This window comes from Gymnoscopelus microlampas (genome assembly GCF_963454915.1).
Source record: "Gymnoscopelus microlampas genome assembly, chromosome: 12".
NCBI classification, from domain to species: Eukaryota; Metazoa; Chordata; class Actinopteri; order Myctophiformes; family Myctophidae; genus Gymnoscopelus; species Gymnoscopelus microlampas.
The window spans coordinates 18,287,577-18,302,150 of NC_139949.1; the positions used below are offsets into that span (position 1 = coordinate 18,287,577).

At 41.2% G+C, this 14,574-nt stretch overlaps 2 protein-coding genes across 3 annotated transcripts in view; one reads left to right on the plus strand and one right to left on the minus strand.

The window, feature by feature from the left end:
* The window catches only part of LOC311057537 (ferroxidase HEPHL1-like), a 32,349-nt gene extending 26,571 nt beyond the window's left edge, over positions 1–5,778 (minus strand). For both annotated transcript variants that reach the window (XM_084074512.1, XM_084074513.1), the window contains exon 1: positions 5,341–5,778. In XM_084074512.1, the coding sequence (XP_083930638.1) occupies positions 5,341–5,525 (185 nt within the window). In that variant the 5' untranslated portion in view covers positions 5,526–5,778. The remainder of the gene's footprint in view (positions 1–5,340) is intronic.
* A 4,844-nt stretch (positions 5,779–10,622) lies between these two features.
* LOC311057246 (outer dynein arm-docking complex subunit 2-like) lies at positions 10,623–12,677 on the plus strand (the record flags this gene model as incomplete). The annotated part of the gene is made up of 1 exon (XM_084074197.1): positions 10,623–12,677. The coding sequence occupies one exon, from the start codon at positions 10,623–10,625 to the stop codon at positions 12,675–12,677; it is 2,055 nt and encodes a 684-aa protein (XP_083930323.1).
* Between the last annotated feature and the right edge of the window lie 1,897 nt (positions 12,678–14,574).

The window sequence follows — 14,574 nt, forward strand, 5'->3', positions numbered from 1 at the left end:
ATAGTCTTTTGAATAGAATTCTATTTAGTTTTAGTCATATTTCAGTCACCTGAAATGTTTTAATTTTTGTCTAGTTTTAGTCGACTAAATATCACAAGATTATAGTCGACTAAACTACAGTTGATTTAGACGACTCAAATTATTTTGGCTGGCCTTGATGGCGTTGTTATGGCTGATTTTGCGCTTGGTTGCATGCTGAAAATAGCCGATCTACAAGCTCACAACGTCTCGCAGCGCGACGCGTTGTGAGCTTGTAGATCTGTTATTTTCAGAGTGCAACACCCAACATAAAATGTCGGGTGTCATTTAGTTCTACTGGATCTCTTCTCCACTAGTCCCTCTCTAACATTTCAGTCTAGTTTTTATTTGTTGACGAAATTGTCAATATATTTAGTCTTAGTTTTAATCATCGTAGCACAGTTTTTATTTAGTTTTCGTCAGTGAAAAAAGGTTGTCGACGATTTTTCATCTTAGTTTTAGTCGACGAAATCAACACTGTTATACACAATTCACAGAAAAAGCTCATAATATACTAAACTTAGAATAAATAATACCTGAGTGCCATTCATTTCATGAATAGTTATGAAAAATGATAAATAATCACCATGGGTACACTAAGCAGTAAGCACACAGTTTCGCCAACAGTGCATGAAAAGATCTGTGTTTTTGCACAAGCTTTGTGTTTGTCTTCAGCCCATAGGAGGTTGTTTGATCAGCTTGGGTTGGACTGATTTTTTTTTGTCAAATAAGAGAAGCATCAGTACAGAATGTAAGGTTATACAGAGAAGAAATCTCCAGATTTTTCAAACATATGCAACAAATAACATAAAAACACCAATGAAACAACAGTCAGAACAAAAAACAACAACACTTGTAAAAAGAACACCGCTGACAAGAAGGAACCTGATTCTAACTTTTACATTCTTTTGAAACAATACTTTTTCCTGCTGGACTAGATTATTGTCAAGCGCCAATCTCCAGTTTCATCCACTTTTTGATGAGACCTGTTCCTGGTTGATGAACAGCCTACATACCGTACATATACAGCCTGAACTAGAAGACATGTCATTCAAGAATTTAAATGAGATAAAAAGAAATGGAAGAAACAATTGGACAACATGATCTCAACTGCAAGGAAAAACAACTGCTTGTTCTGAAAAGACTAAAAGACTTCAGTGAGCATTATGTGATCATGTGAAAGTGTATAGTATAAAACTACGTTAGGTCTACAAATTACATCACTGGAGCACAGAATACTGTACATGTCTGACATTCTTCCATGACCATTGGGCAATTTTACAGATAGGAGATGTTGGAATGTTTAACTTTGCACCTCTAGTGTATTTTATATTGTCTCTTAGTTTGCCTTTTTTTCTCTTTTTGACAATATGAATGTCAGCTATTTTAGTGAAGGTTGACTCGCACTGCAGTTAGCCCATACATTAATAGAATGGACTTGAACGCCAATTTGCTGTCCAGGAACCATCAGGGCATGGTTGTAGGTTCCACTACTAGCGCTTTATGGTCAGGACCATACACAGAGCTCATTGTGCCTTATAACCGTGCCACAACACTGTATTCTCCCAGTATACAGGCTCACTTGTGGTTCCTAGAATCTCCAAGAGTAGAATGGGAGGCAGATGCCTTTAACTATCAGGCTCCTCTCCTGTGGAACCTTCTCCCAGTTTTGGCCCAGAGGGAGAGGCATCCTCTATACATCTAAAGTCATACTGTGTATCGTTCATTTAAGTAGTCTTTTTGGCGTTTGTCTATAGAGAAGTACCAATATGCATGGTCTATCAGAACAGACAACATTTGTTCAGTTCGGGGAGCCCTTCCGAACCGAACTGCTCTGGTGGACTATGCAGCTACTTTAAAGGAGTAGTTCACCCCAAAAATGACTTATTTTCTGTCAATTACACACCCTATGAGACCATGGAGATTGTTTTGTTTTTGTCGCATTCCTGAACCAATAATTTGGAATGCTGCAGAGTGCAGACCCCCCTCTCTCTCTGTCAACCCAACCGGTCAAGGCAAGTGGACCTCTTGTCTGGAGATAAACAGCTGTAATTCCTAGAAACAGAGAATACAGGTGTTCTTCGTGTACTAGTCCTATTCCATGAAATTAGAATAGTACGTAGATCTAGAGTTTAACACCCACACAGTAGAGGAACGAAAAGCTCCAACAGCTAGGCTATACTGTAGCTACAGTATCTAAGCATCAAATTCGGGGGGATTATGCCCCTGTCTGTGTGTCTGTGTGTCTGTGAGCAGCTAATCTCTCTCAGGCATCGCTGGACTGATTGCCGTAAAACTTTGCACACTCCCAGCACGCCAAGGAACAAACCTCCATCCCACAGTTTTCAAATCATCAGTCATGTGATCAAGATGTATCAGTCAGATTTGTCATATTCCTGGCTAAGACTGGCTTCCAAAGTTAAATTGCCACAAATTGTGAACTGATCTGGCCCAAACTGAAATCACACATCAAGGGGGCTCTAAACAACACAGAGCCAAAAGAGATTTCACTTCCACCCATAGAGTGGAATATATGTATGTATGTAAGTGTGTGTGTGTGTGTGTGTGTGTGTGTGTGTGTGTGTGTGTGTGTGTGTGTGTGTGTGTGTGTGTGTGTGTGTGTGTGTGTGTGTGTGTGTGTGTGTGTGTGTGTGTGTGTGTGTGTGTGTGTGTGTGTGTGTGTGTGTGTGTGTGTGTGTGTGTGTGTGTGTGTGTGTTACATTGTGCAGTGTGCAATTGTCACCAGTGCTTCCACCAACCCTCTCACTTCTGTTGTCATTCCTTCAATGTCACAACTTGGAGTGGAACATTGTCAACTCAGTTGTCATCCTCACAGGTTGCATCTGTCTGTCTGCTACGCAGTGGGTTATTTATGCCCACCAATGTATAGCCTATATGACAGCATAATACGGTCCATTTTTGTCCATTTTTACACCTTCGTGTTTTTTGTTGTTTTGTTTTTTGTGGGGAAAGGATATACATATTTGTATATGACACAGTAGTGTGCCTTTTCTGCATGTTATAACAGATAGATGTCGCGCTGTCCTAATGGGTGAAGACAGTTCAGTTTCTTGAACACCACTCGTTCTCATGTTTTGTTTGTTTTTCTTGACCACAAATGTTAAGAATGTATAGCATGTTTAGACAGATGCTATAGGTTCATTGTTAACCTGAAGTTTAAACAACATTACAACTTTTCATGAATTAAAAACAATTCCAACATTTTTCAAAAGTATTTCATAAATAAATTTGAAAAATCTAATAAATAGCAGATCTGCTATTTTCACTAGTTTGAGTCCCGGGCAAACGTCTAAGTTCTCTTTTGGGTCTTGAGCTAAAAAGTTTGGGAACCACTGTGCTAGATGCCTAAATTGTAAACTGTAATTGTGTTTATTGAGATTGGGATGTCTACATGACTGTGAGTTAATTGACTTGTGTTTGTATTCTAAATTCTGAACTTCTTAAATATTTTGTTTTTTTAAAGATATTTTGGGGGCTTTTCTGCCTTTATTGATACGTAAGCAGGCTGACAGGAAATGGGGAGAGAGATGGGGGCCGCCACACGCTGACAGCCGCCACGCGCTGTCAAGCTGGATTACCAGCATTATGGTATGCGCCTGGACAGCTAGGCCAGCGAGAGCCATAACTTCTTAAATCTTTCCCCTAACATATACTCCCCATAGGCTATTATAAAAAATAATAGACTAAAAGTAATACAAATAATAATAATAACCTTGGTATGTAGTATGTATGTATGTATGTATGTATGTATGTATGTATGTATGTATGTATGTATGTATGTATGTATGTATGTATGTATGTATGTATGTATGTATGTATGTATGTATGTATGTATGTATGTATGTATACATCTCTCCTGTCAAAGTGTCAGGGCACAATGGGGCTCCAATCTCTTGTAATCCTTACCAATGTTTACTTGTAATGTTCGTAGGCTATCTACAAATTCAAGCCTATTATACTCACTGAGTCAGTCAGTGCATCAGCTGAATGACTAAACTGCCAAATAAAAGTGGCTAATCCACATATCATTATGTTGTGGGGGAAATGTGGAAGTCACTTACTGGAAGAAAGGAGAGAAACCCACCAGGACTCCTACCACTACAGAAGAATGGCATTCATTCCATTCAATGTAAGCGCTTGTATGACCTTGGACAACCCAGTAGGCTACTTGCCCCCAAGTTCAGAGAATGCAGGATATTATCAGCGGGAACTCCTCAACTAGACTACGCAATCCATAATGAGAAAATGATAGGTCTAATGGAGATTCCGCTTATCTGAAATTGTATATCAACCTGAGCATTAAATGATGGCTATGGTTCCAAATCCGACATACACACACACACACACACACACACACACACACACACACACACACACACACACACACACACACACACACACACACACACACACACACACACACACACACACATACACATATAGGGGCTAATATTATAGGCTATAGTTTCACCTAATTACGGAGATACTGACATACCTACTCTGATCTGTTTAATTGATTTCCTTTGGTAGGTTATAATAGGCTACACCTGTTGCCCTATAACTGTAGTGTAGGCTACAGATATATGGCAAAGACTTCTCTCTAAAAGTAGGCTAAGTGAAGCTGAGTAGGCATATAATAGATATTATTCACTGAAACAGACTGGTGCAACACCTGTTTGCCATAAGGCAAGGGAGTATAGCATTTAAAAGCTGAGATCCAGGTGTTTACACCTTAATGCTTAAATCAATAGGGTTAGTGGGTGTTCCTGAGGACATGGCTACCTTGAAAGTCCTAAACATGATGGTAGCTTTAATACAGTAAAAGAAGCAACATGCTCAGACCAGTGGTGAAACAAGTAGGCTACTCACATGTTTATAAGTAAAAGTATCAATACTGCAATATAGAAATAAGTAAAAGTCCAGAATTCAAAATTCACTTGAAAGTGTTGTAGTATTGGTATCAAAATGTACTTAAAGTACCAAAAGTAAAAGTACTCATTATGCAGAATGTCCTATTTCACAAGTGTTCAAAATGTATGATGATAATGATAATACAAATCTACAAAGTAACTTTTCAAATAATTGTAGTGGAGTAAAAAGAACAATATTTGCCACTGATGTGGTGGAGTAGAAGTAAAAGTACTGAAAATTAAAAAACAATCCAGTAAAGTTTCAAAAAAAACCTCAAATTTGTACTTAAATACAGTACTTGAGTACATGTAGCCTACTTAGTTACTTTCCACCACTGGCTCTAGTCTAGACAAATAAACTGAAAACTGTCAACCACCACCACAAACTCACTCGTCATCTGCGATGTCTTTCCCGTTGATGAGGTTCTTGCCGGTCGGTGTGTAATCCCACAGACCCTCTATGATGCCCACATAGTAAACTCTCGTCCTGCAGGCAGCAGCAGCAGCAGACACCGACGAGAGGAGGATAAACAGCACGCTTACTGCGAGGAGCCGCTTCAGTGTCAGCAGAGCCATGTTCAACTGCTCGTTCCAGCTGCTGGATGGATGCGGGACAGCCTGGGATCTGATCTGTAATGTAACAGCTTTATGAGCAAAGTAAAAGCTCCGTTAACTCCCCCATGCAAGCGCGTCAACAGCGGGCGTGCATACAGTCACACACACAGCGGTACAGCAGCAGCCCCAGTCAGTGCACTTATGAAACTACACTCTGAGTCTGCTTGGTTGGAACAAACAGTCGCGCTATTCAGCACCGTGTCTGTCAGGGTGATACCGCCCACCACCGCTCTCTATCTAATACATGGAATAACTCAGCCTCCTCAGGTCAGCTCGCTGATTCAATCTCATTCTCTACTCCATCTCCATTGGTTCTCAAAGTGGGGTCCGGGGACCCCCAGGGGTACTTGAGGGGGTTCCAGCAAAATGTGTAAATATAGCATCAGAATAATTATGACCTTTTATACTTTGGCTATTCAAAAATAGCAGATCTACAAGCTCATAGCACGGCACCGAGTGCCGCGCTATGAGCTTGTAGATCTGCTATTTTTGAAAAATCTTGAAAATCTGTGCAAATCTTTGAATGTATATTTTGGGGGTCCTTGTCATGAAAAAGTTTGAGAACCACTGCTCTACTCACTCACTCACTCACTCACGCACTCACGCACGCACGCACGCACGCACGCACGCACACGCACACACACTCATTATGCAGAATGTCCCATTACACACGTTTTAAAATGTATTAAAATGTAAATGAAAAAAGCAGATATATATGCCGTTAATGTGTGTTTTGTAATAATAATCTAGTAAGTAGTAACTAGTTTAAAGTTTTCAAATAATTGTAGTGGAGTAAAAGTATAATATTTGCCTCTGAGTCTGAGATGTAGTGGAGTTGAAGTAAAAGTACTGAAATTGGAAATACTCCAGTAAAGTAAAAATACCTCAAAATTGTACTTAAGTAGGCTATACAGAGTACTTGAGTAAATGCACTTAGTTACTTTACACCACTGACACACACACACACACACACACACACACACACACACACACACACACACACACACACACACACACACACACACACACACACACACACACACACACACACACACACACACACACACACACACACACACACACACAAATACCCCCCAACTTGATTAGCCCCCATTTGATATGATGTCTATCTCTGTGGGAACAATCTACACTGTCAAATTCTCAGTGATAATTGAACTCGGAGAGTGTATAGCCCGTATTATTAGATTCCTAACTATCAATCACTTTTAGCTGAATGGGGACCACCTGGGACCCTCCCGTCCCCCCCTAGTCCCCCACCAGCACCGTACATTGAGAACCAATGGGTTATGAACAGTAGGCTATGGCTGCAATGCAAAGCCTGAGCAGTATCAGTTTGACACTTTGCTTACTGCACTAATAGGCTTTGTTTGTAGGGCAGTAGGTCACAGTTACAACACACTGTGATAATGGTAAAATGTGAATCACTTTTTTGTTGTTGAGCTATTTCATTTTTTGATCGGCACATTTTCAAGTTCTGAAACCTCTACATAATCTTCAACTGAATAAACTTACTGTTCACTTTAAATTAAGCTCCTTTGCAGCTTTAACACTAACTTGCTGTTGTCATCTTATGTCGGACGATGTCAGCTATTGTCAAAGTGATATTTGCATATTTAATTATGGTTCCATTGCCATTGAACTAGAGTTGGCTCAAGACAGAGGCCCATCTAGCATTGTGTAATTTACAGTAGACTAACCTGCATCAGTGCTAGTGTGACACCTGCTGACCACCTTTCTACATTACAAGTTAAGCTGTTTAATGATAGCTTTATAATAGCTTTATTATAGCACTTCACTTGTAAAAACAAAAATTACAAAGTGCTTGACTGGTCTAAAATGCATCAGGCTTGACTCACCCATCTAACTGTGTGATGATAAAAAAGAGTTTGCGCCTGTACTTTTCTCCTTATCTGTATGACCAGCCCACAGTTTGTAGCCTACTGTAGCTGTCTTCCTTTGGACTGCCTTGTCTTGCTTAGGCTATATCAGCCTGAAGCACATACCTTCTGGGCTGGCCAAATAAAGTGGCTTTTACAAATATTATGTATTATCTGTATACCCCTCAGAATAATGCCATATGAGAGGGGTTTTCAACAGGTGGTCCGTGAAGATATTGCATGTGGTCCCTGACCATGTTGCAAAATGTTTTTTTCTTCTTGTTCCACGGAACAGTGCATATCATCAACCTGGTGACCTTACTGACCTATGATGACATGTAAATGTTGTCAGTTACTGCAGTCGGAGGTCAAGAAAAGGGAGTTAGAATCTCAAGACGGGAAAGTGTACCTGATGGCCTGATGGAGTCATCATTATTAGGAATAATATAGTCCATGGACCATTGGTTGAGAAACAGTGGGATGTATAGACATGACTCATGCATAGGAGTGTTACCAAAGCACTAATCTTAGCTCATATCCCCACCCAACACAACAGTGGTCCCTAGGTTGATTCTTAGTCAGGGTGGTGGTCCCTGGTTCACAATCAGTTGAAAACCCCCGCCATATGACACTACCTTGTTGTCATCTTGTCTCTCTGAGCTCGTCGCTGGCTTACAGCTGCATGTAGTCACCACCCGGCACCTAGTAGGACCTTTTTAGGTCCTAGGCTACTAGGTGATGATGTAGAACAGGATTCTACATCACACATGAACTGGTAATTAATAAGAAAGAAATAATAAAAGCCTTGTAGCCTACAAGTCTACAAGTTATAGGATTTCAAAGCCTGAAAGGGCCCTATTTTGTGCGCTGCCTTACCCCTTATGCCTAAACTTATCAGCCATATTTTACTATTTTGATCATTTAAAATAGTTCAACTAGCCGATCTACATCGACACGTTGTGAGCTTGTAGATGGGCTAGTTGAACAATTTTAAAATGTTTTTCAAAATAGTAAAACATGGCAAAAGAGTTTAGGGATAAGGGCGCATAAGAAAGGGCCCTGAAGCCTTCTGTCCGTGGTCAGCTGCAGTGGCTGGTAAGAACCAAGTCCTCCACAGGTTTGTTCAGCTTTCTCTGTCTGTAACCAACTCTTGATTTAAGCAGTTTACACATTTATCACAAGTTGTTCCAGACTTGCCCAAGTACTAATTATATCAATTGTCACAGCACCCAGTGCAGTACCCTTTACCATAGTATGTAGAGGCTAGTCTTTGACGTCAGTAATATGATGTCATAGTGATGACATCAGGGAACTCCTATATGGGTATAAAGGGGACATACTGTAGAGAGATGAATGTAATGTAATGTTATGTAAATAGAAACACCTGTCCAACGCCAGCTGAACACGGGAATGTTGTGCTCGACAGTGTGTACGAATACAGAAAACCATCCAACCACTGCACTCCCATAGCTGTAATGTCCGTCAAAATTACACTTGCTCATGTGTATGTATTACACCTGTCTTTATGTGTTCATCAATGTGCACTGTCCCGAGTCCGACCGATCAAATAAATAAATAAAGAAAGTTAGAAGTAAGTAGGTTGGTCAGCTCTTGTTCTATAAATCAATGGAGTTCTATAGACCAATTATTTGTTTACCAACATTGAGACGGGACACACAGGTGATTGTTTCATGCAATCAATTCCCAACATATTGTTTCTGGGTGCGCTGGTTTCAGTAATTCAACCTCCTCTTGTGTGTTGGCTAGTGAGGCGCGTCCTAGCGAGACATGACAGAATGGGTTTCATTTGGTGCCGGCTTGCGCGCGCATAAATTGCGCATAAATTCCTTTGTGCTTTGCCATGACAATCTAATACACCTCTTCCTTATATGTCGATAGAACATCCACTATTTGTGGGATCGCTTTAGCGACTATTTATTATTCCGCCGGTTTTTTGATAGGCTAAGCTTTGCAGGACGTGCTGTGAATACTCAATACCATCAACATTCTTAGCGATCCCACACTGTTTCTTCAGGAACAGTACTTTCTAGTTCCTTATAGTATATTAAAAGAAATAGCTCCCGCCACTATGAAAAGAACATCCGATACAGTCAGCTGTTGTCAATGTTTATCAAAAGAACTTCATATTAATTTAACTTTGGTACATCACATCATTGGTAATATAGGCACTTGACAGACTGTTCTACTTTCTGATAGTATCACTGTAGACAATGTATCACAAAATGTAACTGACAAACAACAAAAACACATAATGCAGTCATTGTATATTTTCGCAAACTAATATGTCAGTTAACAGAGCTATGTGACTAAGATGCTTAAGCTCTCTGGAAAAACTGACTATGCAATGTATGCATACATTAATTCAATTACATAACATCACATTATCAATACCTGTCTCAAGGCCATTAGTACCTGTACATGAAGTAGATTTGCTGCAGAACGCACGCACCTACAGTACCCATTTCTCTGGCTCACTTAAAGGAGTAGTTCACACAAAAAAATGACTTGTTTCTATCAATTACACGCCATGAAGCCTTGAATTCATGGAGTTCTTTTTGTTTTTGTCACATTCCTAAGCCAATAATTCGATGACTGGGTGGCTGCTTTGAGTCTCCACCGGTCATCAAATTATTATATATAGTCGGTAGTTGAGTGAACTACTCCTTTAATGAATTGTATTAATGAATTCAAACTGCTTTTATTTCCATGGAAAAGAGAGTAGCAGAGAAATCCCCCAGGTCGGTACCAGGTAGAAATGAAGTACAGTACCATAACAGTGTTGTAGCATTACAACTGTTTCAGCAGGAAAGCTGCATAAAACATTTAATGGATCCAGTGCAGAGTAAATCACATACTGAGGAGAGACGATTACATGAAACTCCATACATTTTTCCCAACAGCCAGGAAGCCATGGACATACAATGACAAATTCAGAACAATGATGGACAACTGCAATGGCGACTGCACAAATCGTCATTGTCAGGCATGCATGGCAATGGTTTGTGGTGTGTGTGACGTAAGACCAGAGCACTGGTCAGCCTGTTGTAAGGGGAAACACATTGCTATCATAACACATCGCTATGAAATAAATAGTATCAGATGTCTTGAGGACAAAAGAGACATAGATAGAGAGACATCCATGAACAACAACATCACTCTGCCCTCAGAGGAGTACTGGCAGATCCAAAAGCTGGTGAAATACATTAGGATAGGCAACCCGACAGCCACTGTGATTGCTCTGTGCTCCATTAGGAACTTTAATTTATTGCAGGAGATGTCCCAACTGGCCATCTGGGATGTGGATGGCATTGAAGTCCTCGTTAACCTGCTGAATACAGAACACATTAGATGCAAAATTGGCTCTCTGAAGATCCTGAGGGAGATCAGTCACAACTCTCAGATCTCCCGTCTCATCACCGACCTGGGTTCCCTTCAGACTATGGTGAAGATCCTGGAATCGCCAGTCAAGGACCTCAAGGCCCTGTCAGCCGAGACCATCGCCAATGTGGCCAAGTTCGGAAGAGCCAGGAATACTGTAAGGCAGTCTAGAGGCATTAAGATACTGTTGGAGATGCTGGAATGCGTCCCCCTTTCGGCCAAGCTGACCGACAAGCAGAAGAAAGATGTGGAGGTGGCCCGGTGTGTTGCCTTGGCGCTGTGGAGCTGTAGCAAGAGTGCGAGGAATAAGAGGGCCATCAAAAAGAATGGGGGCATCCCCGTTCTGGCACGCCTGCTCATGTCCCACCAAGAGAACCTGCTCATTCCTGTGGTGGGCATCCTGGAGGAGTGTGCTTCAGAAAGAAACTACCGAACTGCCATTCTGAAGGGCATGATCAAGGGCCTGGTCAAATCCCTCCGATTTGACAACCAAGAGCTTCAAATGCACTGTGCCCGTACTATCTTTAAGTGTGCAAATAAGGAGAAGCGCATCATTGATGAGGTGCGTAAGCACAAGGGCCTGCAGCCCCTGGTGTCCCTGCTGAGCCATGTGGACAATAAGCTGCTCCTGGCCGCTGCCGCCGGAGCCATCTGGAAGTGTTCCCTCAGCATGGAGAATGTGGCTGAATTTAAGAAGTATAAGGCTCCAGAGAAGCTGGTTGGCCTGCTGTTGAAGCAGACTGACGAAGAGGTGCTGGTCAATGTAGTAGGAGCTCTGGCCGAGTGTGCCCAGGTGCCTGCCAACAGAGACACCATCCGCCAGTGTGGAGGCATCCAGCCTCTGGTCAACCTGCTCACTCAAACCAACGATGCGCTGCTTGTGAATGCGTCCAAAGTGGTGGGCGCCTGTGCCAAAGATATGGATAACATGACAATTATTGGCCAAGATGGATTCTCTCTGCTCTGGTCCTTGTTGAGTATGCCTAATGCACAGGTCCAAGCCAGTGCTGCATGGGCCATTTGTCCATGCATCGAGAAAGTACATGATGCAGCGGTAATCGTGCGCACTTTTGAAGGTGGATTGGACATCCTTGTTACTTTGCTGAAGTCACCAAAGAAAGAGGTGCTGGAGAGTGTTTGTGCCGCCATAGCCAGAATAGCCAAGGATGGGAAGAATCTGTCTCTTATCACCAATATGGGGGTTATGCCATTGCTTGCCGAGCTGGCTGACACAATTGATGATAGTCTCCGTCGGCACTTGTCTGATGCCGTCGCCAGCTGCTGCACGCAGGCCAACAACAGGGAGTCATTTGGGGAGGCTGGGTCCGTGGCCTACTTGGTAGACTACCTCACATCCACGGACAGTTCAGTCCACCGTGCCGCGGTGCAGGCCCTGTTTGAGCTCTCCAAGGTGCCCAGCAACTGCATCACCATGCACCAGTATGGAGCTGTAAAGCTCCTACTGTCTCTGATATGCTCCACAGACGAGGTCCTCCAGGAGGCTTCTGCCGGCTGCATGGCCAATATCCGACGCAAACTGGCCACAATCAATCTGAAAGGCCCAACACGGTTAACGCCAAAAGATCTCAACACACCTGACAGCCCCACTACTAGTTTATCAGTGCCAGAGGGCTGCCAAGAGGATGGTTCAGGACAGAGTTCAGAGGAGGAGTCAGAGCCTCAACATGATGAGATCGATCCACAGCAAGCAGTTTCACCTCAAGACATCACAGCCGACTCCATCACCGATCAGTCAACCCCCAAAGCAGATGATCTTACAGAGTCACCTTCAGGTAGTCCTGGAGAGGATGAGTAAAAAGTTCCTCTTTGCAAAGCAGAAGCTTAAAGCCATGGAGGAACAGAATAATGAACAAGAGGAAATATTGTTCGTGATGGAACATAATCGATTGCACTTCCGGAATGAAATGGCTGCCAAGGAGCATAGCTGGCATGAGGAGAGAAAGGATCTGCTTCGACACAAAGGAGGCAATTTTTTTTCTTTTTTTTGCCACAATACATTTAATAACATTATAATACCCAAGGTACAGTTGAGAGATATGTTTGGGTTTCAGCACAGGCTATGCATTGGTGTTGGTGGGTTAAAAAACTCATTTTTACAAAATAGTTTAATTACTGATAATAATATGAGACATTATACCTAAAGATAAGCTAATAGCATAATTTACATAACTGTTGTTCCTATGTACAAATTAAATGAAAGCAAATGTCTTTTAGACGAATATTAAAGCCTAATATATTTATAACCCTGAAATAATCCAGATTATCTAGCAATATAGGCTACTAATAAAAAATAAATCCTTCACTGACTACTTGATTCCCAGCAAGGGAAACAAATATAGGCTAACTAGAAAGGTGTGCTCAGTGGAGTGTAAATCTCTGTGTAAATCAGTGTACTCAAACCTTTGAATGCCAATTTAAGGAGGACCCCCGAATTGATATATATTTGGCCACATACCCCATCTGAAAATATTTTCTACCAGGGATCCCCCAGAAGAGAAGATATGTGTTAAAGAAATTCATTTAAGGCATGTGAAACACAGCTTTGGTGTGTTTTTTAAGTTTTTTTTGTTTTCATCCAAAAGTCTCAAGAGGAAAGTTGACAGTGAAAACAACATTCAAAGAATGGAAATAGAAATTAGTTTTTCATACCTGATTTCATCAATTCAAAGCTATTGCTGTCCATATCCTACCTGACTGTCAGTCAGCTATTGTAAATTATTTACAAAATAATTTGTCGGGACAGATATTATCTCTGGCGGGCCAGTTCTGGCCCACAGGCCGCCTGTTGCGGACCACTGCTCTAGGGTTTTTTTTATATTATCCTCCAAAAACACATTCTAGAGTGTTGGACTGTGCAAAATATTGACTAATTACTTGACCAATTACCCCAATCTCCTGGATTCTGACAGTCCAATGTTGGCAGCCCTAACACACATGGATATGGAGGCCTGAAAAAATCAATTGAACATTTTAGTAATTGAAATGACTGAGTGTACTATATGTTGCTTACTGTAGTAACTTAGTGACCTAAAACAGTCCAAATATTCTGAAATAAAGAGGGGACATTTTACTCTAGGAAAATACTAAATTCCTATAATAAAGTACTTGTTAACTTATAGAAGCCTTGTCAGATATTTTACTTAAGTAAAATTAGCGATACCACAATATAAAAATACTCTGATACAATTAAAAGGCCTGTGTTCAAAATGTTACCTGAGTAAATGTACAAAAGCATTGGCATCAACGTATACTTCAAGTACCAAAAGTAAAATAACTAAAATGTTTGAAAATAGCAGATCAAGCTTACAACGCGATGCGTTGTGAGCTATGTATGAAATAGGGCTAAAGTGGTTAATGTATGCTAATGACTATTAAATAAAAATATATACATTTACACATAATACAAGTTCAGCAATGTGAATACCATAAGCAAAATAAAAAAAGCAATAAAAGTGTAACATGTGTGATAGTGTCGGTATATACTGTATGGTTACTTATTCATCCCATTTCATTAGGTTGACCCCAGATGAAACCTCCAGCGGAGCCTCCAGTCATCTTTCATACTTGAACTTGAAAGATGACTGAAAGATGATTGTTAGCTCACCACTACTTACTGCTCCTGCATCCTTCACAATGTCCACATTATGTTGATGTGGAATACCTTTGTGATCGACACCCATAGCCTCCCACAG